At 37.9% G+C, this 26,228-nt stretch overlaps 1 protein-coding gene across 1 annotated transcript in view; it reads left to right on the plus strand.

Annotated features, from left to right (window-relative positions):
- The first annotated feature begins 8,931 nt into the window (after positions 1 to 8,931).
- The window catches only part of LOC140232833 (alanine aminotransferase 1-like), a 44,567-nt gene continuing 27,270 nt past the window's right edge, over positions 8,932 to 26,228 (plus strand). The window contains exons 1-3 of the mRNA XM_072312946.1: positions 8,932 to 9,932; positions 12,007 to 12,096; positions 12,929 to 13,037. Of these exons, the coding sequence (XP_072169047.1) occupies positions 9,672 to 9,932; positions 12,007 to 12,096; positions 12,929 to 13,037 (460 nt within the window). The 5' untranslated portion in view covers positions 8,932 to 9,671. The remainder of the gene's footprint in view (positions 9,933 to 12,006; positions 12,097 to 12,928; positions 13,038 to 26,228) is intronic.

Below are 26,228 nucleotides of genomic sequence, written 5' to 3' on the forward strand. Positions count from 1 at the left end.
TCGGGTGGTAAAACACGGTGCACGTTTTCGAGGGCACGAGAATATAGCTTGAATCGAACGATAGGCTTTCCTAATTAGGGAGTTCATGGTTAGCGCATGTCTCATTGACCCCTACACCAGTGCAGACTTTCAAATAACATGGAAAGGACCTGTGACAGAGCATTTTTTGTTGAAGCATGCCACCTTTGTAATCAATGTCAATGAAATGCGTGTGCAGCTTTTGTTAAACATTATTGATGAATCACTTTCACCTGTGCGTTCTAACAAGGTGAAACACACAACTTAACATTCCAAATCCTCATTTGCCTGAGGATTCTTTTCGTTAGAAAGTCAATGGCAAATACACAAACATTTTCATTAATTGACCTTTATTTTGCACATGCGCAAATCGCAACCGTGAACTCCCTTATACGGGGGGGGGGGGTGTTCATAAAGCTTACGAACAACTTACGAGCGACTGGTGATCAGTTCTGATGTGCTATACTTATAAGAATTTCCATAATTCAGCACAAGAATTGATCACCAGTCGCTCGTAAGTTGTTCGTAACTTTACAAACAGCTTTATGAAACACACCCCAGGTCACAGACGTCATAAGAGGGCACTATTCGAAAATGCCGTATAGCTGCGTATCGTGCTTGTTCGATTTTCGTGCAGCGTATATCTCTCGTTTATGAAATGAAGAAAATATTGGTCTGCATTTGTTCTTTAGCAAAAGTAAGCACGTAGTCTGATATTCTGATGCAGTGTTGTGTATCATGATCATACATAATGTTTATTAAACAAATTAAAAATAATCAGTTTTAATTGATTTACCCAAAATTACCCCTAGTGGAGTTGGGTGAGTATAGCTTTCATGTAACAAAAATGGTACGTTCCAATGATATCTCAGTTTAGAAACTGTTAATAAGATTGCTGGGATGGTTGTGTGGGAAGAAGAAATCCTCCCTGCATGGGATAGGGAGTTGATGGTGCGGGTGATGGTGTAGGAATGGGTCGACTTGACGGCGCCAAAAGACGCACGCGTGCTACATGAATATACAAGACTAGTGACCCGCCATGCCCGAATAGCGTATAGCGAATAGCGAATAACGGATAGCGAATACCGTATACTAGTACCGTATACCGTATACTTCTATGTGAACCCAGCCTAAACACACAATAAATCGATGGTATATTGCATCATTATTATAAGGCCTTCTGCATAGCACCATGCTGGCAATCACATTCAGTTGTTTTCTTTCAACATTTATTTCGACGGAATTAAATGCCACACGATAATGTTCTATACACTCTAAGACAAAAAGGTTCTCAAATGGTTCTCGTCGGCTCCAAAATGGTTCTCATCAGATGGTTCTCGCAAAATGGTTCCGATGAGCACCTATAAATGGTTCCCAATCGAAATGGTTCCGTTCGTCACCATTTGCTAGTATGCGACCCAGTCCCCGAGTGTTATTTGTAGTACTCTTGCAGGTCAAACAATATCTTTAGGTCCACTTTCATTTTTCCCCTTGCTGTATATTTGAATGCCAGATGTAAGAATCACCCAAAAATGTGGTATTGGTACAAAAAAATTGTATGTGTTTCTACTGCTGTGATAATAAAAAGTACATATTGTTTTTATCGTAGACTAATGACTTCTCTTGGCTGCGTGCCAACTGACAGCTGCCAACATCCAATTTTAGCGCTCGATCAGATATGCGTACGCGTAAACGTACACATATTAGTACTGCACTGCATATTGCAACACCGTATGGTAGATCGTGCCGCGCCAGCATTTACACACACAAGATTAAAACATGTTGTGTGTGTACCGGCGCGGCACGCGCCGCGGCTATGTAGCCCTGTGCTGTCAGCTGCCTGCCTGTGCAAGCCTATGGATGCAAACCTACCACCACAGCGGACAGAGTGCCAATGCAATACCGTGCATGCTATGCTAGCGAGCAGCGACTGCAGACGGCGAGTGTAAACACGACTACACAGTAGGCCTACATGCATCACACCCATAATGAACGGCACCCGTCTAAATTAGACATTAATTTTGTCAAAGAGGACTGGAAAGGTGTCACTGTCAATTCCATTTTCGCCATGGCAGTCATCACAATTTAGGAGAATAGGTAAGATTTTTAGTTTCAATGTGGTTTTATCTCATTTTTAGATGACATTCGTTGGTACAAAATCAAGTTAGATTCATCACTAACTTTGTTTGTTTTTTTTTTCAGTCAGTGATTAATCTTTAACTTAAGTCGGTAATATCCTTTGTTAGATCTAACTTGATCGAAGCTGCTATCTTGTGTATAATGTTTACCAGGTACAGTAGATCCAGATCTAACAATAACATGTTAGGCCTAACACTTTACAATTAGACATTTGGCATAGCAATGGGTAGCCCGAACAGACACCGTGCGGAGCACGGCTGTCACGTTTTTACAGCAACTGGGACGGGCTAAGATACTTAGCCAGGCCTGCATGTAACGTTTATTGCCTATTAAAAGTAGAGTCTTCTAACTCCGAAACACAGCCCGAACGCGAAGATATAACTGTGTACAAGGACGGAGCGCCCCGGGGTGAGGCCTAGAAAATTGTTCTGTAAAGTTATAACTGTGCAAGTGCTTAGTGTTAGGTCTGTCTACAGCCCAGTAAACCTAACAAGTTAAATCAAAATCTTGTTCTAAGTAAGGAGTCACGTCATCTAATGCCATGTTCTGTTTATCAAATTATAGCAATGACTTTGTTTATTACCGCGGTGTCGGTCTATTGTATCTTTCAATTCATATGTCAGGGATGTGGACACACCAACAACATGCACAGAAACCAGGGAACAAGTAACTCCGGCCGGGACGACAAGGTAGACTCTACATTGATCAGAGAGACAGCCCGTGACAGACCATTGACAACATCGGCCGGAACCGTAAGCTTAACACTAGTCAAGAATAAGCAGGGCGGCCACAAGAATTCATCGATCAGAATAAGAGCCCGGGATAGCCCATTTACAGCATCAGCCAGAACCCTGGGCTAGTCGAGAATGAGCTGTGTGGCCAAGACAATACATCGATCAGAATGACAGCCCGTGATTCATAGCCCGTTGACAGCATCAGACAGAACCCTGGGCTAGTCAAGAATGAGCTGGGTGACCAAAAGAATACATCGATCAGAATGACAATTTTAGCCCGGATAGCCCGTTGACAGCATCGACCAGAAACCTACGCTAGCCAAGAATGAGCTGAGTCAAAGAGAAAACACTGATGCTGCCAGAGAAAACATTTGAGAAATATGTAGATAGGGTAGGTAAGTCCGTTTGCATTGACTTATAGTTTATCTTATAGCTGCTCTTTCAGAATCTGCCGTCAACCAAAAATTCATGTCTGGCGACTTTTTGTTGGTTTGTGTGATAGAGGGTCACATTATGAATTGTTATGATCCCAATACAGTATTTGCAACTTGCAATGAACCAGTGATAATGTTTCACTATAGTTTGCTTTTAACAGCTTTGTATCAATTGTATGGGGGGGGGGGGGGGGGTAGATGTAATGGGATCAGACCAGATGCCAATTTGAGAAGTGAAGTCATTCATAAAACGGAAAATGCTCTTTATACTTCTCCAGTCATTGTGTGGTCGATTTCTGCCCACCTTTAAAGTTTGCACCTAGACTGGTAAAACTTATTGCATTTATACCCACGCAGGAATTACTTATTGTGTAGAGAATTGAAGATTATGTAATTTATTTCCAAGCACTGACGCACCTCTTGTCACCAGTTTATATTGTTTTTGCAGAAATACAAAATGTATGTACGTGGTGGTGGTGTTTAAAAGACTGTTGCCAAATTTGGTGAACAAAATTAAATGGTGAACAAAATTAAATGCTAACAACATATTGTCATAGGTTATAGGACAGCAAATTCAAACCTCAGCTTTAGACCTGCATTGTATATAGTTTACTCTATAATGAATTTATGGCTCTACTTTTAAAAAAAAATGTAAACTTTTATTGATTCCCATTGTTATTTTAAATCATGGTTGGGGAATTTTGTTCATTCATGCTAGTGAAACTGTGTGGGTGTGGTATCCTAGCTTTTTTCCCCTTGGGATTCTTGTTATCCTTCACATTATAAAACAATGTGTTCTTTTTTATTGTGTGTGGTTCTTTTTTTTATTCGTAGGACAAGCTGTAAATTGTCAGAGGTCATGATTAACCTGAATTTATACTCTTGTATTTGCAGTTGTATAGATGTGTCTATGGTGCTTTCAAATTGCAGAACAAACAAAAAAAGGTCACTCGTTTGCAAACAAAAATAAGTTAATTCAAGTACTCGACGTTATAAATGTGAAGTGAAGTGAAGTGAAGAAGTGTAAAGCTTATCCTCTCCTAAATATCATACCAGCAATATAATGTATGTTTTCTGTGACAATACCAAAGGTCCTGTTTAATGGAATTGTTTTCCTGCCCTTTGTAGTTGCTTTTAGGACAAATATGCTTTAAAAGAAAAAAAAAAACCCAACACCAAACAAACTAGCAAATATGCGGAAAACGTTCCTCATACTACTTAAGTAATGTACTTGACTTCTGCATATCTGAAGACTGACACAATTACTCTATCTCATCCATGCAGGAATTATTTCATAGAGAATTAGAAATTTTGTTATGTATTTCAAAAGACTGCTGCACCTCTTACTATTTCATATATCATCTGTACAGAGATGTTTGATGGTGTTTCAAGAACTGCTCGGTACACAAATGACGAATATTGTGGGGAAAAATAGTGAACAAATGAAAATATTTTGTTAATAATATTTGACAGATTATAACATGACAAATGCAAACCTCACCTTTGGATTGTAAAAGTTAAGGTGAATAAATACATTTCTGTGAATTTGTGAAAGAGCAAATTTCTATGGTTTTCAGTTATTGAGTAATGTTTCATGAAAATATATTGGTGAATTTCATGTACATGTATTCATGCTTGTGAAACTGTGTGTGCATGAGTGTGTTACCCTTGCTTTTTTTTTTCCAGTGTCAACGATAATGTATGGCATGCTCATGTATTGCTAATTGTATGTTTTGTACGTACAACTTATGTTTGACTGATGAGTTTTGACAAATGAGTTTGTGATGCACATTTTCAATGCAGATACATACTTAAATGTCTTTAAGAATGGTGCCAGTGAAGCACCTTACCAGCACTGCATGTGAAACACACCAAAAATACACAGACATCAATTCACATACCACATTCTAAGGAAAAAAAAAGGTTCTTTTGAGCACCATTAAATGGTTCTCAGCACTGTCACAATAGCGACACCTTTTTTGGAGCCTGTGAGAACCTTTTTAAATGGTGCCTGTCAGCACCTTTTAACATTGGTGCCCATTAGAACCTTTTCCAATGAAATGGTTCTCATGAGCACCTTTTGAAAAGAGTCAAAAAGGTGCCCATCTTTAGTCAAAAAGGTGCCCATGGGCACCTTTCAAATGGTACTCACGAGCACCATTTCATCGGGAAAAAGGTTCTAATGGGCACCATTTGCAAAAGGTGCCGACAAGCACCATTTAAAAAAGGTTCTCACGAGCACCAAAAAGGGTGTCGCTATTGTGACAGTGCTGAGAACCATTTAATGGTGCTCAAAAGAACCTTTTTTTCTTAGAGTGTACCAAAAACAAGAGCATACAACTTGACACATTCAAGCATGCGTGTTATCACACAATGACACATTTACATCTGTAGACTGAGTGTTCAGTTATTTATCTACTTTTTTCTATTTATTTATGCAGTCTTTAAATTCTTTAAAAGCAGGCAGTCCAACTCTTAGCCACAAAGACCTGTATGAGCCCTGCGTCACTAACGCATTGTACCCACAATCAAAAACGAAAACAAAACGAAAATACATTATATTAAGCTAGTGACCACAAGTTTTAATACAATGTATAATATGATGATAGGGTTATCAAGTTAAGCACAAGATTTACAGGAAAACAGCTAAGAAATATACTGTATTAACAAGGCGTATGGTAATGCTGGCAGGACACGTTTTCCACTATAGCAGAGAAAAGGGTTGACTATAAAAAGTGGGCACCTCCTCCCCATCTTACAGGGCTACGGTCTGTTGTAACAACAACAGACTCTGAGTATCTATACACCGGTACAGGTCAGTATCTCTATGTATATCTCTAGTCATTATATTTCCCATAGAGTTCAGTGGTCCAGGTAAAACATTATTCTTGTTCTGAGCTGCAGTGTCTGGGACTGGTCGATGAGGGCAGGCTCCACCTTCAGTATGCTATGCAGTATGCAGTGCTTACGACACTGTCTGGACACCCGTTACTGTTGACGTAGCCAATATGCGCCAATGCAAAGGGGGATGACTGTGCACAGTGTGAGGCCTTTGGAAAGAGAAAGAAATCTAGCAAATAGTTAAGTAGGTCCTACATACCGATAGATATATAGACAGAATGAGATAAAGACGAATATATATATAGAAGAATGAGATATAGATAGATAGACAGGCAGAAAGAAAGAAAGAAAAATAGAATTTATACAGACTTTGAAATTCTCTATGCGCAATGTTCATCTCTATAACCTGTATGTAGTGGAATAATTCTTATGCAACTGTCGAAAATATACATATATTGAAGAGTTTGTTTGCAAAAACCGATAAGTCCATATTTGCCAAACGGAGATATTTGCGATTAAAGGTCAAGAAAAATAAAGAGAATAATAAGAAAATTTTTGCTTCTTTTGACCATAACTTCAAAAATGTACTTTATTATGTAGTGACCAATATATCATTTAAAAGGTATTATTTTGTACTTTATGACAGAGACCGTACTTCAAAATCTTCAAAAATGGACCTATCGGTTTTTGCAAACAAACTCTTGTATATACATGTAACTGTCACAGATAAACACGCTAAAATGAGGGATTGGTATACATTATCATAATTATTATAGATAGATAATGTATATATCTCTTATATATTATCTCACTTTGTTTGTTGGCTTGTTGGTACTTTATCTGTGACAGTTACGTCCTGATAACAAAGTTGATCTCTTGATTTGAGAAGGGTGTGATGAAAAGAAAGAAAAACGTATGCAGCAACTAACAAAATTTATTGCCCATCCATATCATAGCCAAATTACAACATTCAATCTTCGCACAAGTCAACATTAATTGTATAGCATTACAAGCTATACATAACTGTCACAGATAAACACGCTAAAATGAGGGAGTGCATTATCATAATATTATTATAGATAGATAATGTAGATATATCCCTTATATTATCTCACTTTGTTTTTGGCTTGTTGGTACTTTATCTGTGACAGTTACGTCCTGATGACAAAGTTGAGCTCTTGATTTGAGAAGGGTGTGATGAAAAGAAAGAAAAACGTATGCAGTAACTAACAAAATTTATTGCCCATCCATATCATAACCAAATTTATACAGCATTCAATCTTCGCACAAGTCAACATTAATAATTGTATAGCATAACAAGCTTCTCCAAAGGTTGTATATCCTCGTGCTTACACACACACACACACACACACACACACACATACACACACACAGATGCCAACCGATGTCGATGACAAAAATAAATGAAACTTTATCAAGTCTGTATATTTCACCCCTTTCCTTTTCACTTCTTCCAATTTCTCCGCATGCTATATGATATCGTATAGAAATTAGTTAATATTTTGCAGCTGGAGTTAATCCTCTATACGAACTAATATGGTGAGGTATTCCTCTAAGAACTAATACCGTGAGGTGGGAAATACTCTCTTTCCACCTCCTCTCTCCACTCCCTGGTTGTGGTATCGAAGGACCAAAGAGGAATTGGGGAGGACAGAGTTCAGTGCATGTACACGCACCAGTCGCCATGTAGCGACATTTAGTAGTTTATTTATTTATCTATTTTCACAGTAGTGCTCGTTTATTCTGAAATATTTCTTATAGGCCTATTTCAACCGTTGATCTGACTTCTATTCAATTTTAGAACAAACAACTTTGACTCAATGACTCCCCATCGTCATTGTAAACAGGCGTTCTTCATTAGATTGTGAGATTACGAGATTTGACGATATATAGACTACATGGCCGGCGCCACGTTTTCATAAGTGGGGACCCACTTCCGGGTGTCTTCAGCTAGAGCTGTCAAGCAAGAAAAAAAAACACACCAAAAAAACACAAAACAAAACAAAGAAAAACAAAAACAAAGGAAAAAAAGTCTTTTTAGCGCAAAATCAAAGGCCTTACCGCGCTTGCACTTCAAGGTATTTTATTTTTTTTTTTCTAGTGAAAAGGTGTGTGACAGTGGTGTCACCCTCAGATGTATTCAATCAATTTCACTTTATAGTCATAAAAATAGAAACATATACAGTGTAAAATGTGTCGGGGAGTTCACAAAGAAAACAAAAGGCCTGAGACAAAGTGATCCGGCCCCTTTGTTAGAGTTGAATACATATAAAAATAGACAAATGCAGATTCAGAGTTACATTCAGAGTACTTAATGACAGTTACAGTCATGGTCAGTTATAGCTATTCCTATAAGGTGCAAAAAAAAAATAAGATAAAAGTGCATGGGGGCCAATTCCCCCCCCCCCCCCCCTAGTTTCACCTTCCCTGTGGACGATATACCACCGCCGGCGGAACGTTTTCAAAAGGTGCATGGGGCCGGGGCCACTTCCGGGTTTCATGAGGTAACAAGCAAGCAAGCAAGCAAGAAAAAAAAAAAAAAAAAAAAAAAAAAGTTTCAGCTCAGCTCTTCCACTTCCGGGTTTCTTCAGCTGACAAGAAGAAAAAAAATGTCTTCAGCCCAAAAACATAACCTTACCGCACCCGCACCTTCAAGGTTTCTATCTATTTATTTTTTTCTAATTCTACAGTCCCACATACGCACTTCCGGGGTAAAAAAAAAAAAAGTTGGGGGGGGGGGGGGGCAAAGTAGTGACACCTTATGTATTCCTTTGTATGATGTAAAAAAAGGTGGGGGGGGGGGCGAGCCCAGCATACTTTATGTTTGGACTCCTGTCCTGAGTTTGGATTCCCGAAGATGGACTCCCGAGGACGGACAGTCAACTTTCTGTCCTCCCGGTCCCCCCAGCGACTCCTAAGGGGTATGGGAGGCTCACTACCACCTTTTAGTGCCGTGTACGGATAAGTACCGTGTACGAGCAAACAGGTGCATACCGGTAGTTTTTGTGCGTTCGCTAGCCTGTTGATGTAATACAACACAATCAAAGAGCTCAACTCCCTGTACGATCAGTAGGGTCCTACTGGTAAATTTACATCTTGCGTGAGAAAGTAGTGTAGCCTAAAGATTACAACCATCGATTATCGATATATCGATGGCCGACATTGTTGGTTCCATTCATAAAATGTGCACATCATGTGGTATCGATTATGACCCTTACTGACCTCGAGGTGTACTGTTCTTCCCTGTGCCACCATCTTTTCTTTCCACAACTTTACGCGCGCCGCATTCGACGAAAGAAGTGAATCGAACTGTTCATATTGTTAGTTATTATAATTAGATTCGTTCAGAAGAATTGCATAATCTTAAGGCGCCACTCGCATCCTGTAGACAGTGTGTGTTTCTCATCGTCACGCGGGGAGAGAGTGGTAGTTGTACAACCGGCGAAATCGCTCGCTCGACGATCGCCTCCATTCGATCGCCGCAATGACAGCCCTCAGACGAATTGAGCTCTCGAACTGGGCAGCACGCCTTGCCAACTTCGCGCGGCAACCTGCGATTTCCAGGATGGCTGCAGACACAAATCGCAGAATTCTCTCGACAGAAAATTGCAATGGATCTGGACATACAAAGAGGGGGAAAGTGTTGTCTTTAGAGACTATGAATCCCCACATACGAGTGATGGAATATGCTGTTCGCGGGCCCATCGTGCAGCGGGCAACTCAGCTGCAAAAGGAACTGGAAAAGGTTTGTTTTCGATGCAGAACATGTGCCGGACCGGGTCGGCCGGTCGGTCGGTTCAGACCATCGTTTATCGGGTCTTCACTCTCTGTCACTGCCCTGGACTCTTCAGTATTGATGAAGAGATGAAATAGTTCGTTTAGTTGTCTAAATAATCATATAAGACAAGTAACCAAGATTGTGGTCGTTTAGACGTCTAGACTCTATCCACTGGTTGCAGCCACCCTGTGTCCCTGCTGCATGATCATGCTAATCAATAATAATTTTGTTGAATATTCACTAAATTCACTTTCAGTGTTTGTTGATCACTGATTATCAGTGATCAACACTAAGATTAGAAATCAGTGATTATTTAGATTTGTACTATTTTAACTGTAAGACGTGTAGAACAACTCTAAACGTTAACGTTAGTTCTAACCCTGTTAGTGTTAATCTAACAAGGGTCTAACACTAAATTGGTGACAAATACTCGGTACTCCCAGTAGGCAGTAGCAGTAACTGTCAGATGGTCTAGATTCTAGTCAACCGTACTCCGTAGTGAATTGATATCTACCGATAAATGTTTGACGTCTAACATATTTCTGACACTAACAGACGTGTAACTGTCAGATATCTATTAATTTTACATTTCAAAAATAGGATCTACTGTACTGAGGAAGTGTGGAATGAGCTAACAAGTGTTACATCGATGAGGTGTAAACCAAGTGGCTCTGTACATTTACTTTCACACACACCCTTCAGGGATTTGAAGTTCTAATTTCTAAGATTCTAAACTAATGTTATGGAATGGTTTCTAACATTTTTGTTAGATCTAGACACCTAACGTTATCCATTTCCAATGTGCACTACCCTCCCCCATTGCCCCATTAATAATAGGGGGCTCAGCTCTTCCCACCACCTCCCTGGTTCTACAATACAATCTTTTAGTTACTTAGAACACTTTCGAAGATTGATAACTTTGCCCCAAAATTACTTCAAAGCTAAACACATGTTTTGTTAGGCAATGTTTTGTCAAAATGCCCTGCTTGACAGACATTAGATCTAGAGGCATAAGAGCCTAATGTTGATAGAGCCTGTAGATGTTCTATGCATTTATTTTTAGACGTTACTAGAGTCTAGAATGTTATAGAAACATCCTACTATGCTTTTCCTATTAAACAGGTCAAATAATGAAGATTGAAAACCACTGTTGCTTTTGCCTAGAAATGCTATTGCCTACATTGTATCATTGTATTTCACACAAAATCATGTCACAAATTATGAGAAATTCTTTTGCTAGCACATTAGATTTTCTAACTACATTTTGACTGCTTAATTTCTAAGCATGATTCAGTACTATTAATAAATATTCTGCACATTGTGTAAAACATTAAGCATTCTTGAGATCATTGCCTGAATGCCCTTTGGTTATGATTTCTTTTTTTTATTTCAGATTCCCAAAGATTTGTCATTTATTTTTGATATGTACAGTGTACTTTTTTGTTTGTTTTTTTCGTTTGCTTAATTGCTGTTAGTAAGTGTTACAATGTATGAGCTACAAACACAATCACTGCTAATATCTTGTTATTGTGGATGTGGGAAGGAATTCAGTGTTGGATGTCAAGCATATACTACACTGAGTTAGATATCTAACTCATTGCTCTATTTTGTAAAGGTTATAGAAGCAAAAAGTAGACTGATTTCTCAGAATTTTCTAGTACAATGTAGTTAATAATGCTACCAATTGTAGATCTAATAGTGCTCAAGGCATTTAAAGAGTGAAAAAAAAAATGCAAACAAGCAAAAACACAATTTGAAATTATTAAGATGAGGAATGAGATTGATGTTGAGGCAACAATGCTCAAAATATGAACACGAAAGACATGATAGAATTCCATCAAGGACAATAATAACGTTCAATCATCATAATGAACTTTTTAACTTCATTTTTTTTTTTAATTGCAAAAGATCGAAGCAGTTAAGTTTGTTTGGTGTTGTACCTTTTAATAAATGGTATCCTTGCATTTTGTACTGTGTCCCGTTTCCATAATATTATTTACTTTTACACGTATGCATCATATTTTTATCTTTTTATCTTCAGGGAGACTCGAAGCCTTTCACATCAGTCATCAAGTGCAATATTGGAGATGCTCATGCAATGGGACAGAAGCCACTAACATTCCTGAGACAGGTAAAAGTTAAAGGGAATGATCTCCACAGTTCCATTTCAGAGCAAATATCAAATATATGAATTCAAATCAAAGCAGCAAGAACAGTCAAGTATTCATTTAACTTCCTCATTCATTTATGGCTGTTCAGTTGTGGCTTCTGAAAGTCTTGGCATAGCCTTTGATTGTCCATTCAAAAGAATATTCTAAGAACCTGAAATTGTGCCTTTTGTAATTAAAGCAAAAAATAAAAATTCATCTACCTGGCTGCACATCAGAGTGAGACCCAGTTTAACATGAAGATATTGACATTTCATCATCACTAGATGAAATGATAGAAGATGCTCAAAAATAGAGTTAAAATGATACAAGAAGATGATCTGTAACATTCTGTAAAGAAAAAATCTACAATATGTGCGGGCTTGGGTCATGCAGACGTATTCAATCTAATGTGCAGTGGCAATTCTATCATTGCACAACTTTCTTTGTTGATTGCCTTTGCTTCTATGCCTAATTTGCTTGTGATTTCAGTATTACCTTGATTTTCACTGCATGTTGATGCCTCATTGATGATACATACACGTATGATAAAACTGGGTTCATGAAAGTATAATAATATGCTTGCAAGTATTGCTACTTGTGCAAAGTACAGAAGTTCCTTATGTTAATAACCAAATTTCATGCAGAGTGTTCATTGCTAGTCAGTACAAGAGCATTGACCTACGTGTACAAATACCAAACTGCCTATTGTAGTTTTGTTTTTGTTTTGTTCTTGCTTTGTTTTGTTTTGTTTTGTTTTGTATATATAAATTATCATCTCATTATTTCTGGTATTATTTTGACCATGCACTGTAGGTGGTAGCTCTTTGTACATATCCTGCCTTGCTAGATGATCCACAGTTCCCACCTGATGCCAAGCAGAGAGCTAGAAGGATACTTGATGGCTGTAAAGGGGGCAGTCTTGGTAAGATAAATAGTGCAGTAAAAAGAAAAAAGAGGGAAATAAATTGCATTGGCGCACTGAAATTAACTGCTATAAATTCTGTTGCCTCTTTGGTTTCTCATGTATATTTTGAGGTAATACGTTTTGTCCCACATTTAGAACTTTCAAATTAGATGTAAATACAATATGTACAAATTATAGGAGTGAGTAAACAACTTTCCGATATTAACGGTGGCCAGAGTATTAACAACTCCCTATGAACTCGACTGTAAAAGTCACATACACACGTTTGTAGTAGCAGTCAGACCAGGGTCAGAGCTCACCAAAATCAATTCTGTTGATTGCAAGCACTAAATTAGGTAATACTAAAACATTCTGTGCTGATGGCCTGCTGTATGCTATTGTATGGATGGTTCCCCCATTTCTGTGATATTTCTTACCAAACTGAACATTACTTTTACGTGCACCTGTAGGTCCTTATTTTTGTTTTTTAGCATTTGGTCTAGTTCTTGTGTCAAGAGGCCTACTAATGTACTCATCAGTGACAGTGCACTATTGTACTCCTGCCTTTGATTGTTTTTAACCAAGACATAGTTTGTTTGCCCTTTCAGCTTTTACCACTACCACAATATTTGCTTGCAATCTGTTTTATAATTTGTTCTCGGCACATTAATATCTTTGTAATTGGCACACGCAAACAAGATGGAAAAGTACCAATTGATGTGCATGATCCGATGTGTTACATGTGATGTTTTTACTGCAGAACGGGGTTACTGTGCCTTTTTACATTTTTTCATTTCTTTCAACATGAGGAATGGAAGACTTAATTCCTTATGGTGATAATCTTTTATCAACACTCACCCAGAGTTCACATTTTTGTGATAGCTTTATTATTCTGATAACCTTATCAGATGTCACTTGAAAAACAAGTTTTTTCTTTCTTCTTTTTTTTTTTTTTGACTGTGTACTCTAATTATACATTGTAGTTGGAAACGCCTACCACTTATGGAATCAAAGTTCAGTGTTATGATATATTATTTAGTCACAGGCAACCTGAAGTGTAATAAAACTAGCTGAGATAATGCACACATGCTGTTAAACAGGGCTGCACACTGGCGCCGGTCCGACGGTCAAAGACCGGTAAAAGTCACTGTCGGACCGGTAACTTTTCAGGAAATCCACAAGTTACCGGTCCGACATGACCAGTAAAAAAAAAAAAGCATTGGTGGGGTCAGTAGAAAGAAAAAGAGCAGCCCCGATCAGGGAGAAATAGAAGGCAAGATATCGCACTGTTCAACAAGTTTACGCAAGTTTTCGTTTATGTCTACCGGTGCACTTTGTACAGTAAACATACATTAGTTTTGAGCAGTAGCAGTCGACCAGTTATTCGCCCTCGCTTGCGCATTTGGCGCTGCTCACGCACTGCCATGCAACGCAATACATGCAGAGCATGTACAGTGTAACTGCTTTTCGTTTGCTTGCGATCGGTGGTCATGCCAGACAAGAAGCATTGATAGAAGCGCACGCATTTCTGGGTCATTTTACTCATGATTTTTTAACGCAAGATCGATCCGATCCCGGCTTCGCAGCAGCGTGGCAGTTATGTTAGAACTAATCTACTTGTGTCGATTTTTAGAAAAAGTAAAAACACATTTGATATTCAGCGATACAGTAAATGGATCTGATTGCGTTCATTTTCATTTTACACAGTCATTTCACAAATGAATATTTTCATTCGCTCAGAATGGTCTCATAATGAAGATAGGCGCAAAAAGGATCACGAAATCGGCTCTTCCTTGTACTTTTTAAGAACGCATGCACAAAATATGAATAGATAATCAAGGGAGGAAAAAAAAATCATGAAATCATGGCAGTCCCGCTTACATATTTGAGGTAGAAATCGTCCCAAAAAGGATCATGAATTCGACCGGCCGCGTCGTATCTTTCAAAAGCTTATGTACGAAATGCGAAGAGATTATAGAGGAGAAAAAAAAAAATAAAGGACACATTTTGGTGAGTGCATCATAAAAGATTACAGCCGAATAACAATTCATGAAATCAACGCAATCCCATTGAAATTTGAGGAAATAATAGGCGCAAAAAGGATCTTGAATTCAGTCCTGCCTGCCGTGTGATGGTTATCAAAAACGCATGCACAAATGCGACGAGATTATCGGGAGAAAAAAAAAAAAACACACATTTTACCCTTTTGGTGCGTGCATCATAAAAACATTACATCTGAAGTAATTCATGAAATCGCCACAATCCCGCTGATATTTGAGGTAGAAATAGGCGCAAAAAGGATCGTGAATTCGGCCGTGTCGTATACCTTTTAAGAACGCATGTACGAAATGTGAAAAGATTAGCGGGAGAAAAATAAAGGACACATTTTCATCCCTTTTGGCGCTTGCATCATATAGATTACAGCCGAATAGTAATTCATGAAAATTTCGCAATCCCGTTGGAATTTGAGTAAACAATAATAGGCGCAAAAAGAATATCGAATTCGGCCCTGCATGCAATGTATAATTTTGAAAACGCATGCACAAATGCGAAGAAATTATCGGGAGAAAAATAAAGAACGCATTTTCAACCCTTCTGGTGAATGTATCATAAAAGATTTCAGCCGAAATAATTAATGACATATCGCAATCCCGCTGATATTTGATGTAGAAATAGGCGCTAAAAGGATCGTGAATTCGGCCGTGACGTGTAGGCATGTACGCAATGCGAAGTGATTATTGGGTGAAAAATACAGGACACATTTTCAAACCCTTTTGGCCCGTGCATCATAAAGATTAGAGCCGAATCTGTAATTCATAAAATCATCGCAATCCCGTTGAAGTTTGAGGAAACGATAGGCGCAAAAGAATCATGATTTTTGGCCGTGTCGTGTATCTTTTAAGAACGCATTTACGAAATGCGAAGAGTTTATCGGGGAAAAATACAGGACACATTTTCAACCCCTTTTGGCGCGTGTATCATAAAAGATTGCATCCGAAGTCATACATGAAATCATCGCAATCCCGCTGATATTTGAGGTAGAAATATACTAGACGCAAAAAGGATCGTGAATTCGGCCGTGTCGTTTACCTTTCAAGAACGCATGTACGGAATGCGAAGAGATTATGAGGAGAAAAATAAAGAACGCATTTTCAACCATTCTAGCTGGTGCGTGCATCACAAAAGATTACATCAGAAGTATAATTCATGAAATTGCCACAATTCGGCTGATATTTAATGTAGAAATAGGCGATAAAAGGATCGTGAATTCAGCCGTGTCGTATACGCATGTACGAAATGCGAAGAGATTATTGGGAGAAAAATACAGGACACATTTTCAACCCCTTTCGGCCCGTGCATCATAAAGATTAGAGCCGAATCTGTAATTCATAAAATCATCGCAATCCCGTTGAAGTTTGAGGAAACGATAGGCGCAAAAGAATCATGATTTTTGGCCGTGTCGTGTATCTTTTAAGAACGCATTTACGAAATGCGAAGAGTTTATCGGGGAAAAATACAGGACACATTTTCAACCCCTTTTGGCGCGTGTATCATAAAAGATTGCATCCGAAGTCATACATGAAATCATCGCAATCCCGCTGATATTTGAGGTAGAAATATACTAGACGCAAAAAGGATCGTGAATTCGGCCGTGTCGTTTACCTTTCAAGAACGCATGTACGGAATGCGAAGAGATTATGAGGAGAAAAATAAAGAACGCATTTTCAACCATTCTAGCTGGTGCGTGCATCACAAAAGATTACATCAGAAGTATAATTCATGAAATTGCCACAATTCGGCTGATATTTAATGTAGAAATAGGCGATAAAAGGATCGTGAATTCAGCCGTGTCGTATACGCATGTACGAAATGCGAAGAGATTATTGGGAGAAAAATACAGGACACATTTTCAACCCCTTTTGGCCCGTGCATCATAAAGATTACAGCCGAATAATAATTCATAAAATCATCGCAATCCCGTTGAAGTTTGAGGAAACGATAGGCGCAAAAGAATCATGATTTTTGGCCGTGTCGTGTATCTTTTAAGAACGCATTTACGAAATGCGAAGAGTTTATCGGGGAAAAATAAAGGACACATTTTCAACCCTTTTTGGCGCGTGTATTATAAAAGATTGCATCCGAAGTCATACATGAAATCATCGCAATCCCGCTGATATTTGAGGTAGAAATAGACGCAAAAAGGATCGTGAATTCGGCCGTGTCGTATACCTTTCAAGAACGCATGTACGGAATGCGAAGAGATTATGAGGAGAAAAATAAAGAACCCATTTTCAACCATTCTAGCTGGTGCGTGCATCACAAAAGATTACATCAGAAGTAATTCATGAAATTGCCACAATTCGGCTGATATTTAATGTAGAAATAGGCGATAAAAGGATCGTGAATTCAGCCGTGTCGTATACGCATGTACGAAATGCGAAGAGATTATTGGGAGAAAAATACAGGACACATTTTCAACCCCTTTTGGTCCGTGCATCATAAAGATTACAGCCGAATAATAATTCATAAAATCATCGCAATCCCGTTGAAGTTTGAGGAAACGATAGGCGCAAAAGAATCATGATTTTTGGCCGTGTCGTGTATCTTTTAAGAACGCATTTACGAAATGCGAAGAGTTTATCGGGGAAAAATACAGGACACATTTTCAACCCCTTTTGGCGCGTGTATCATAAAAGATTGCATCCGAAGTCATACATGAAATCATCGCAATCCCGCTGATATTTGAGGTAGAAATATACTAGACGCAAAAAGGATCGTGAATTCGGCCGTGTCGTTTACCTTTCAAGAACGCATGTACGGAATGCGAAGAGATTATGAGGAGAAAAATAAAGAACGCATTTTCAACCATTCTAGCTGGTGCGTGCATCACAAAAGATTACATCAGAAGTAATTCATGAAATTGCCACAATTCGGCTGATATTTAATGTAGAAATAGGCGATAAAAGGATCGTGAATTCAGCCGTGTCGTATACGCATGTACGAAATGCGAAGAGATTATTGGGAGAAAAATACAGGACACATTTTCAACCCCTTTTGGTCCGTGCATCATAAAGATTACAGCCGAATAATAATTCATAAAATCATCGCAATCCCGTTGAAGTTTGAGGAAACGATAGGCGCAAAAGAATCATGATTTTTGGCCGTGTCGTGTATCTTTTAAGAACGCATTTACGAAATGCGAAGAGTTTATCGGGGAAAAATAAAGGACACATTTTCAACCCTTTTTGGCGCGTGTATTATAAAATATTGCATCCGAAGACATACATGAAATCATCGCAATCCCGCTGATATTTGAGGTATAGAAATAGACGCAAAAAGGATCGTGAATTCGGCCGTGTCGTATACCTTTCAAGAACGCATGTACGGAATGCGAAGAGATTATGAGAAGAATAAAGAACGCATTTTCAACCATTCTAGCTGGTGCGTGCATCACAAAAGATTACATCAGAAGTAATTCATGAAATTGCCACAATTCGGCTGATATTTAATGTAGAAATAGGCGATAAAAGGATCGTGAATTCAGCCGTGTCGTATACGCATGTACGAAATGCGAAGAGATTATTGGGAGAAAAATACAGGACACATTTTCAACCCCTTTTGGCCCGTGCATCATAAAGATTACTGTCAGCCGAATAATAATTCATGAAATCATCGCTATCCCGTTGAAGTTTGAGGAAACAATAGGCGCAAAAAGAATCATGAATTTTGGTCGTGTCGTATATCTTTTAAGCACGCATTTACGAAATGCGAAGAGTTTATCCGGGAAAAATAAAGGACACATTTTCAACCCATTTTGGCGCGTTATCATAAAAGATTACAGCCGAAGTTATTCATAAAATCATCGCAATCCCGCTGATATTTGAGGTAGAAATAGGCGCAAAAAGGAATCGTGAATTCTGCCGTGTCGTAAACCTTTCAAGAACGCATGTACAGAATGCGAAGAGATTATGGGGAGAAAAATAAAGAACGCATTTGCAACCATTCTCGCCGGTGCGTGCATCACAAAAAGTTACATCCGAAGTAATTCATGAAATCACCACAATTCCGCTGATATTTGACAAATTTGTTTGAGGTAGAAATAGGCGCAAAAAGTATCATGAATTCGGCCATGTGGTGCATCTTTTTAGGAACGCACTTACGAAATTCGAAGAGTTTATCGGGAAAAATAAAGGACACATTTTCAACCTCTTTTGGCGCTTGCATCATAAAAGATTACAGCCGAAGTAATTTATGAAATCGTCACAATCCCGCTGATATTTGAGGTAGAAATAGGGGCAAAAGAGTATCATGAATTCGGCCACGTGGTGCATTTTTTTTTTTTAAGAACGCACTTACGAAATTCGAAGAGTTTATCGGGAAAAATAAAGGACACATTTTCAACCTCTTTTGGCGCTTGCATCTTAGAATATTTCAGCCGAAGTAATCTATGAAATCGTCACAATCCCGCTAATATTTGAGGTGGAAATGGGCGCAAAAAGGATTGCGAATTCGGCCCTGCATGTCGTGTACCTTTCAAGAACGCATGCACAATGCGAATAGATTATCGGGAGAAAAATAAAGAACCCCTTGAAGCGCGTGCATCAGAAAATATCACAGCTAAAATAATTCATTAAATCGTCGCAATCCAACTGACCACCAAGAGCAGGTTACGCAACAAGTTCGTGCGCCGATGTTTAGAAAAAGTCACAAACGCATTTGATACAATCTGATTTTGTTCATTATCATTTTACATTGTAATTCACAAACAAACATTCTATTTTTTCCCATCTTTTTTTTTTTATTTCTTGTGCAATGAATAATGCAAGTTTAAAAAAAAAAATTAATCTGTAAAATGTTCATGGGTAAGGGGGTACGTCCATAAAAAACAAGAAAATAAGTTTGCAAGTCATTTAATGCTTTTTTAGGTTGTCGTTGTTGACCGGTAAATATTCTGTTCGGACCGGTAAAAAATGGTAAAACGGGGCATTTACCGGTCCGACAGAGACAGGTTGGACCGGCAGAAAAAATGGGTTAGTGTGCAGCCCTGTGTTAAAGATAAGCAAAAACCTCTTATTAGAGTCTTTGATACCTTTACCCTCATTATCTTCTGAAGGCATAGTGAAATAAACCGTTTAGCGTGTCATTGTCAGCTGAGTTCTCGTTACAAATCTGTTAGCATGGGGAGACTATATTGCAAAGGTTAGCTTGACTTTCAGTCTGATATATTCAAAAGTGTCCACTACAATTGTGTTCCGCTTAATATGCAGCACACACACAGCCAAAGGATTTTGACTGGAGTGGAACGTTACCAGTGAACATACACTTCAGTGTACATATTTGCTGATGGCCAATTCTTTTCCAGCAGACCTTCGCTATTCACACTTTTATGAATTAATCCTGGTTGGCAGCGAATGAAGGTCAAATTACATTGTAGTTGGACCATCCATCCCATTAATTGTATAGATCCCCACTCTACCAAGTCTTTACAAGCAATACAAAATAAATTCAAAAACCCCAATCAAAACAAGCAAAAGAGAACTAAAGTAAAAACAGTGTATATATATATATATATCCATGTATATAATTTAAGATATATATTTGCAAAGACAGGATGCTTCAAGAGGAATACTAAGTATTGAACACACAAACATGTTCCATGAAAGTGACGCAATTGTTTTCTTCTCTCATGCGTGATATATTGTATGGAAAAAGATGAAATTACAATTGCATGCCATTACGTCATATAAACAGCATCTTAAATTTTTATCTTCAAGATATAGGGGGCATGTATAGGGTTGTACATTCATAACCATATTTTTGCTACCAACAGACAGCAACTAAAAATCAACATTATTACATTTGAAATGATATGTACATATCATGAGCTGGATGTATGAAGTGATCTACAAATGATGGCACTTGTATAGCAGCTGGGACTTGCATTGCTTTATTTTCATGTTTTCTTTGGTTTGTTTACATAATTTTTTTTGGGGGGGGCGGCAGGAGATTTGAGAGGAAGAGGAGTGTGAAGTACAATATTTAGGCAGAAAATTAATGGTCCATGTTGCATGAAAAAAGCAACAGACACGTTTACTGAATCCGTTCGTGCAACAATTTGTGGCCAAATGCCTCTTGCTCTTTAATCACTAGAATACATGCTATACATTGTAGATAGCATTTACTTTCTTTTGTAAAGCTGCATACAAGTGTGTGTGTGTCTTACTTTTGCATGTTTAGAACTACACTACATGTACTTTGTGGCAGAGGCCGCAAAAAAAAAAAAAAAAAAAAAGTACTCTATACCTTTCTACATTACATGTATCTCTTTAAATATTAGTTACATTGTAAATGAAATGCAAGAAGCAAAAGAATCAATTTTGCAAGCCACTTTTATCATCCCTTGTTCTGTTTCGGCTTTCTACTGAATCTTAGACTTGGGGGGGGGGGGAAGGAGAAAAAAAATTGATGACATGTCTTTCTATCAGTGCAAACAAAATGAACAATGAAATGTGAACAGTCTCCCTGATGTAAAGTATGTGTAGGTGTATGAAATAATTCTTCTTAATACACACTGACACTTGACAGCAGTGGATGGAATTATCAAACACATTGTGTGTTGAGGGATGTAGGGTTGGGATGAAAATCTCAAGCTTGAAGCAAGTTTAATGTTTCAATTTAATTGTTGCATTCACCAATGTTTTTTCATGCTTTGTTTATGCAAGTAGAGCATACTTGGCTCTCAAAGACAATAGTTGAGCACATTCAAATTTAAACTCAGGATACAATGTGTAAGGTTTTACTGCTGAATTTACAAATGTAATGTACATTTTATGTGTGGACATTTATCCTATGTGACTATTGGGAGTGTGTGTGGGGTGTTTTTTTGCTACCATATTGATAATGGCTTTGCTTTGTGCTGCTCATAGTATTAAAAGCATGATACTTGATATTAGATTTAGCTTGTTCAGAAGTTGATGATAGCAGTCTGCAAAAGTATTATCAAACCTGTAGGAATGTATGATTGGTATCATTTATTACTCTTCATCTTTAAGATAGACATTGAGTTTGTTAGTGGGGATTTCAGACCCTGTTCATTTTCATCTGATTATGTGCATTGGTTTTTGCCTGTTACTGGGTTCAAGAGTACATTGTACACAGATGTATTCATGCCTCTGCCAAAAATAGACCAGAGGCATTTCCATGTTTAGAAATGACAGTGTTTTTCAACATTGAAAGTGACAACAAGAATGAGTAGAAAACTGTGGGAAATAGAACATTTTGGAAATTCATGATTGAAATGCCATACTCAATATGCACCGAATTGACATGGTGCCTTGAATATGAATTAATGAATATATTTTTTGCCTGTTTCTTGAGAACTTTCTGGCACTTCTTCATATTTCGAAAAATTAGTATGTACACACTGTAGTTTGAGTCTTGGTTTCACATTGTTTTCTGGTACATTGTATGTCAGTCACTTTGCGAAAACTCTGGGAAAGTCAGTCTTCAGCAAGTTTGGAGTCTTTTTTCCTTTTCAGAAGTTCAGTGGTCAGGGGCAAAGAATTTCATCAAATCTTGAAAGGAGTAACGTGTATCCATGAGTGGCAGAAAACATACTGGTACAGTTTGTATATCAGTAACGAGTCAAGGGATTGTGTACTTTTCATTTAAAAAAAAAAATAGATTAAATTTTGTGGAAGGCAGAACAGTTCGCCTACATGTGAAGAGTCACCAATTAGATTCTTTAATTTTCCTTTTTCTAGTACTAAGAGAAGGCAAGAATTCCAAAAGTCTGTCAGGACACTGCTGGGAGTTGTGCAAGTGTTGCTCTGTGTTTTACACGTATGTGCATTTAATAGACATGTATAGGGACATGCATTTCACTCTATTAATCCTCTTCGCACTCCCCACTGGGTTAGACTGTCCTCCCATGCATAATGTCCATGTACATCTGTTCATCATGGTTGAAATTGTGATCGTGATTGCAACCGCTCTGCCTCCCCTGTGAAGCTAGGCCAGGTAGTGCACTCATTCATATTACGGCCAATTGGAGGGGAAAAAAAAAAGCTAGGACTGGGATCCGGTATTCAATGAGATTTCATTGTTATGAGATTTGATTGTAAATTCCGGTCACAGTTCAAACATGGATCACCCCATTTCCATCACAAATAAGTGGATATGCAATGCTGCTTTTTCTGACGCTTTAGATTCAAACATCAGTGGTCAAGCACCATATAAGTTTGGCTGTTGTTCATGGGCTGAGAGTAAACATTAGCTTGATAGGGTGGGGAAACTTAATAGCCCTTGTGTGCAAGTAATGTGATATACATATATGTACTCGTATGTATGCATGTGATATGTTATGATAAACTACCTTTCCTATATACAGATGAGTGGAAGTGACCAGTCACCTATTGAATTAAAAGGAAGGGGTACTGTGAAACAAATTTTCACATGCATGAAACTTTTGCACATTTCTCTAGGAGCCAAGATTCGCGAAAGCAACATGTTGCAAAAGTGTTCATCAAATTTTTATGCCACAAAAAAAAAAAAAAAAAGAATGAAAGAAAGAAAGAAAAGAAGCCCTTGGCTCCAATTCAGGAAAGTTTCATGTCGGGAATGTTTCTTGTTTTACAGAATTTATTAAAGCTTTCAACAATGAATTAAAAAAAAAAAAAACATCTCTCAACTTCATTGTCTTGTGCCTTTTGTGAAAAATAACTTCAAAAAATGTATTTTCAAAAAATTACATCATGTTAAGAAACTAAGTGTTCTTCATATGAACAGGATACATATGATTGTATGGTGCAGTGTTTTGTTTTGTTTTTCAGCACTCTAACTACTCCTGCTCAGTGACATTGCATTGTTGTGGTTTAACCATTTCACACATGTATGATAGTCATATTATACTGGCGTGAATGTTTAGTAGGGCAGATCTCTGCACCCTGTGCTGTATTTTCAGTTGCATGCATAGCTGTCACCAAAATCTATATGTTGAACGTAGCACAAGGACATGTGTACCTCCAGGAATGTGTACAGTAGTATCATGCTGATCAATCAATATGAGCCTGGCATATTGCGTTTTGTGTACAGTGCCAGACGTGTTCTAGTGAGAGGAGGTTTAAGGTGTCTGCAAGTGAGACTGATGTATACATCACACTTGTAGTTGGATGCATTCCTTCGGAGGTGATTCTCTCACAAATTGTTTGTGCTGCCCTATTCATGTATTGTTTTTGTATTTGTTTGCCTGTAATCAGTGAAAAGAAAAAAAATCCGGTATTGATTAATGATATGCACAATAATCAGTACACAATCCCCCCCCCCCCAAAAAAAAAAAAGATACATAAATAAATAAATAAAAATAGGGGAAACTGTGAATGACTTCTACATGTATCTTTATCAGTTTGCAAATGAACAACCATGTACAACTGTACAAGTGTATGCACATAATTCACCTTCATTAACATAAGGATTGAGAGAATGTCGCAATATTAGTAGAACACATCATTGAAAGTTTGAGGAAAATCGGACAATCCGTTCAAAAGTTGTGAATTTTTGAAGTTTTTGTGCAGTCACCACTGGATGAGAAGACTACTGCAGTGTATGATGTCACATGCATACAACAGTATAAGGAAAATAAAAAGAGAATTTCACAAAACTTTTTTTTTTTAATAAAGTGCACATTTCTTCGACTCGTAACTGACGTATGTTAAGGGAAATATTAATCCCCTTGCCTTCTGAAAGAGGGAAGTCAAGTGTTCTTTTGTTATGTGAGAAAAGTTAAAATATGTTGAATTTTCTTTATACTTTCTTTATATCGTTGTACTCATGTGACATCACAAGCTTTAGTAGTCTCCTCATCCAGCCGTGACTGAGCAGAAACTTCAAAAATTCATAACTTTTGAACGGATTGTCCGATTTTCCTCAAACTGTCAGTGATGTGCTCTACTAATATTTCTGCATTCACTCAATAACCCACATGTCTATGAAGGTGAACTTGTCCTTTAATGTATTACCTCTATCAATTTTGTGTGTGTGTGTGTGTGTGTGTGTGTGTGTGTGTATGTATGTGTGTATGTGTGAATTTGCCATCAGCATGGAGATTTCATTTAAAAATCAGAAGAAAAAAAATCAGGGTTCTACAAGTATTGTACATGTGCTGAATACTTCATCAGGATTTTAGTTGCACCAATTTTGTGTGTTTAAACATTGAAGAATTTGGCAACTCAAAGAAAATGTCGCCCCCTGGTTGTCTTGAGTACAACAAATGAGAGCAGTGCACGTACAAACACCATACATGTACAGTATGCAACATGGGCAGGCAGTTGTTCCAGACAGATGACTAGTCTACCATGCACACCTATGCATACAAGATTCCTGCAATTTAACCACCAACAACTAAATTGTGTTAGAATTCACAATCACAGGGCACAATCTTCTCTAAAAAGTACATTTTTTATCTCTGAAGTTTGTGTATTAATGAGCTTGTCAATTGATGTTGCCTCTCCTCCCTTGTTGCTCCCAAACAACCAAAGATGCATCTTTATTTCTACAATATGGCTGGCATCCTAATCACCGATTTAATTTCATGCTTTGTAAAGCACTTTTGATTTTTTCCAAAGGTTTTTTTTTTTTCCCCCTCTTGTTCTTCATCTTCTTCAGCAAAAGTTTGATTCCTATGAATATAATAGTCATTGACATGCCAACGACTTGGGCTATACATACAGCTGTATGGTTGTTGTTTTTTCTTTTTGTGTGTGTGTGCATGTAGGTCTGTGGTCTTATTCTACAAATGTATGCTTAGATAAACACTGTGAGATGATATTCTGTAATGGACATTACACTCAAAAGTAAGATGCAGGATGACTAATGGATCTTAGTTAGATGTGAAGTGCTAGTATCTACATACTGTACATATAACAATGAGTGCTTTTATACCTCCCAGTTTGTCATATTTGTTTACAGATCTATCTTTGTTTATATGCATTTAAACCATATATATGGAAATATCTTAGCCTTTCTGTGTTCTTAAAATAGGTTGTGCAATTTTGAAAACTTGATCATGATTTAAAAGGTTTGAGAGACTGTCTGTGTGGTTGTTATGACTCATGGATACGCTGCATCTCAGAGATTTTTCCATTTGTCACTGTAAGCTCCACAAAGCAGTGGCAGTGCTTGAGATGCATGGTTGTGCCTAATGGGGGAATA

Source organism: Diadema setosum, chromosome 9, assembly GCF_964275005.1.
Source record: "Diadema setosum chromosome 9, eeDiaSeto1, whole genome shotgun sequence".
Lineage (NCBI taxonomy): Eukaryota > Metazoa > Echinodermata > Echinoidea > Diadematoida > Diadematidae > Diadema > Diadema setosum.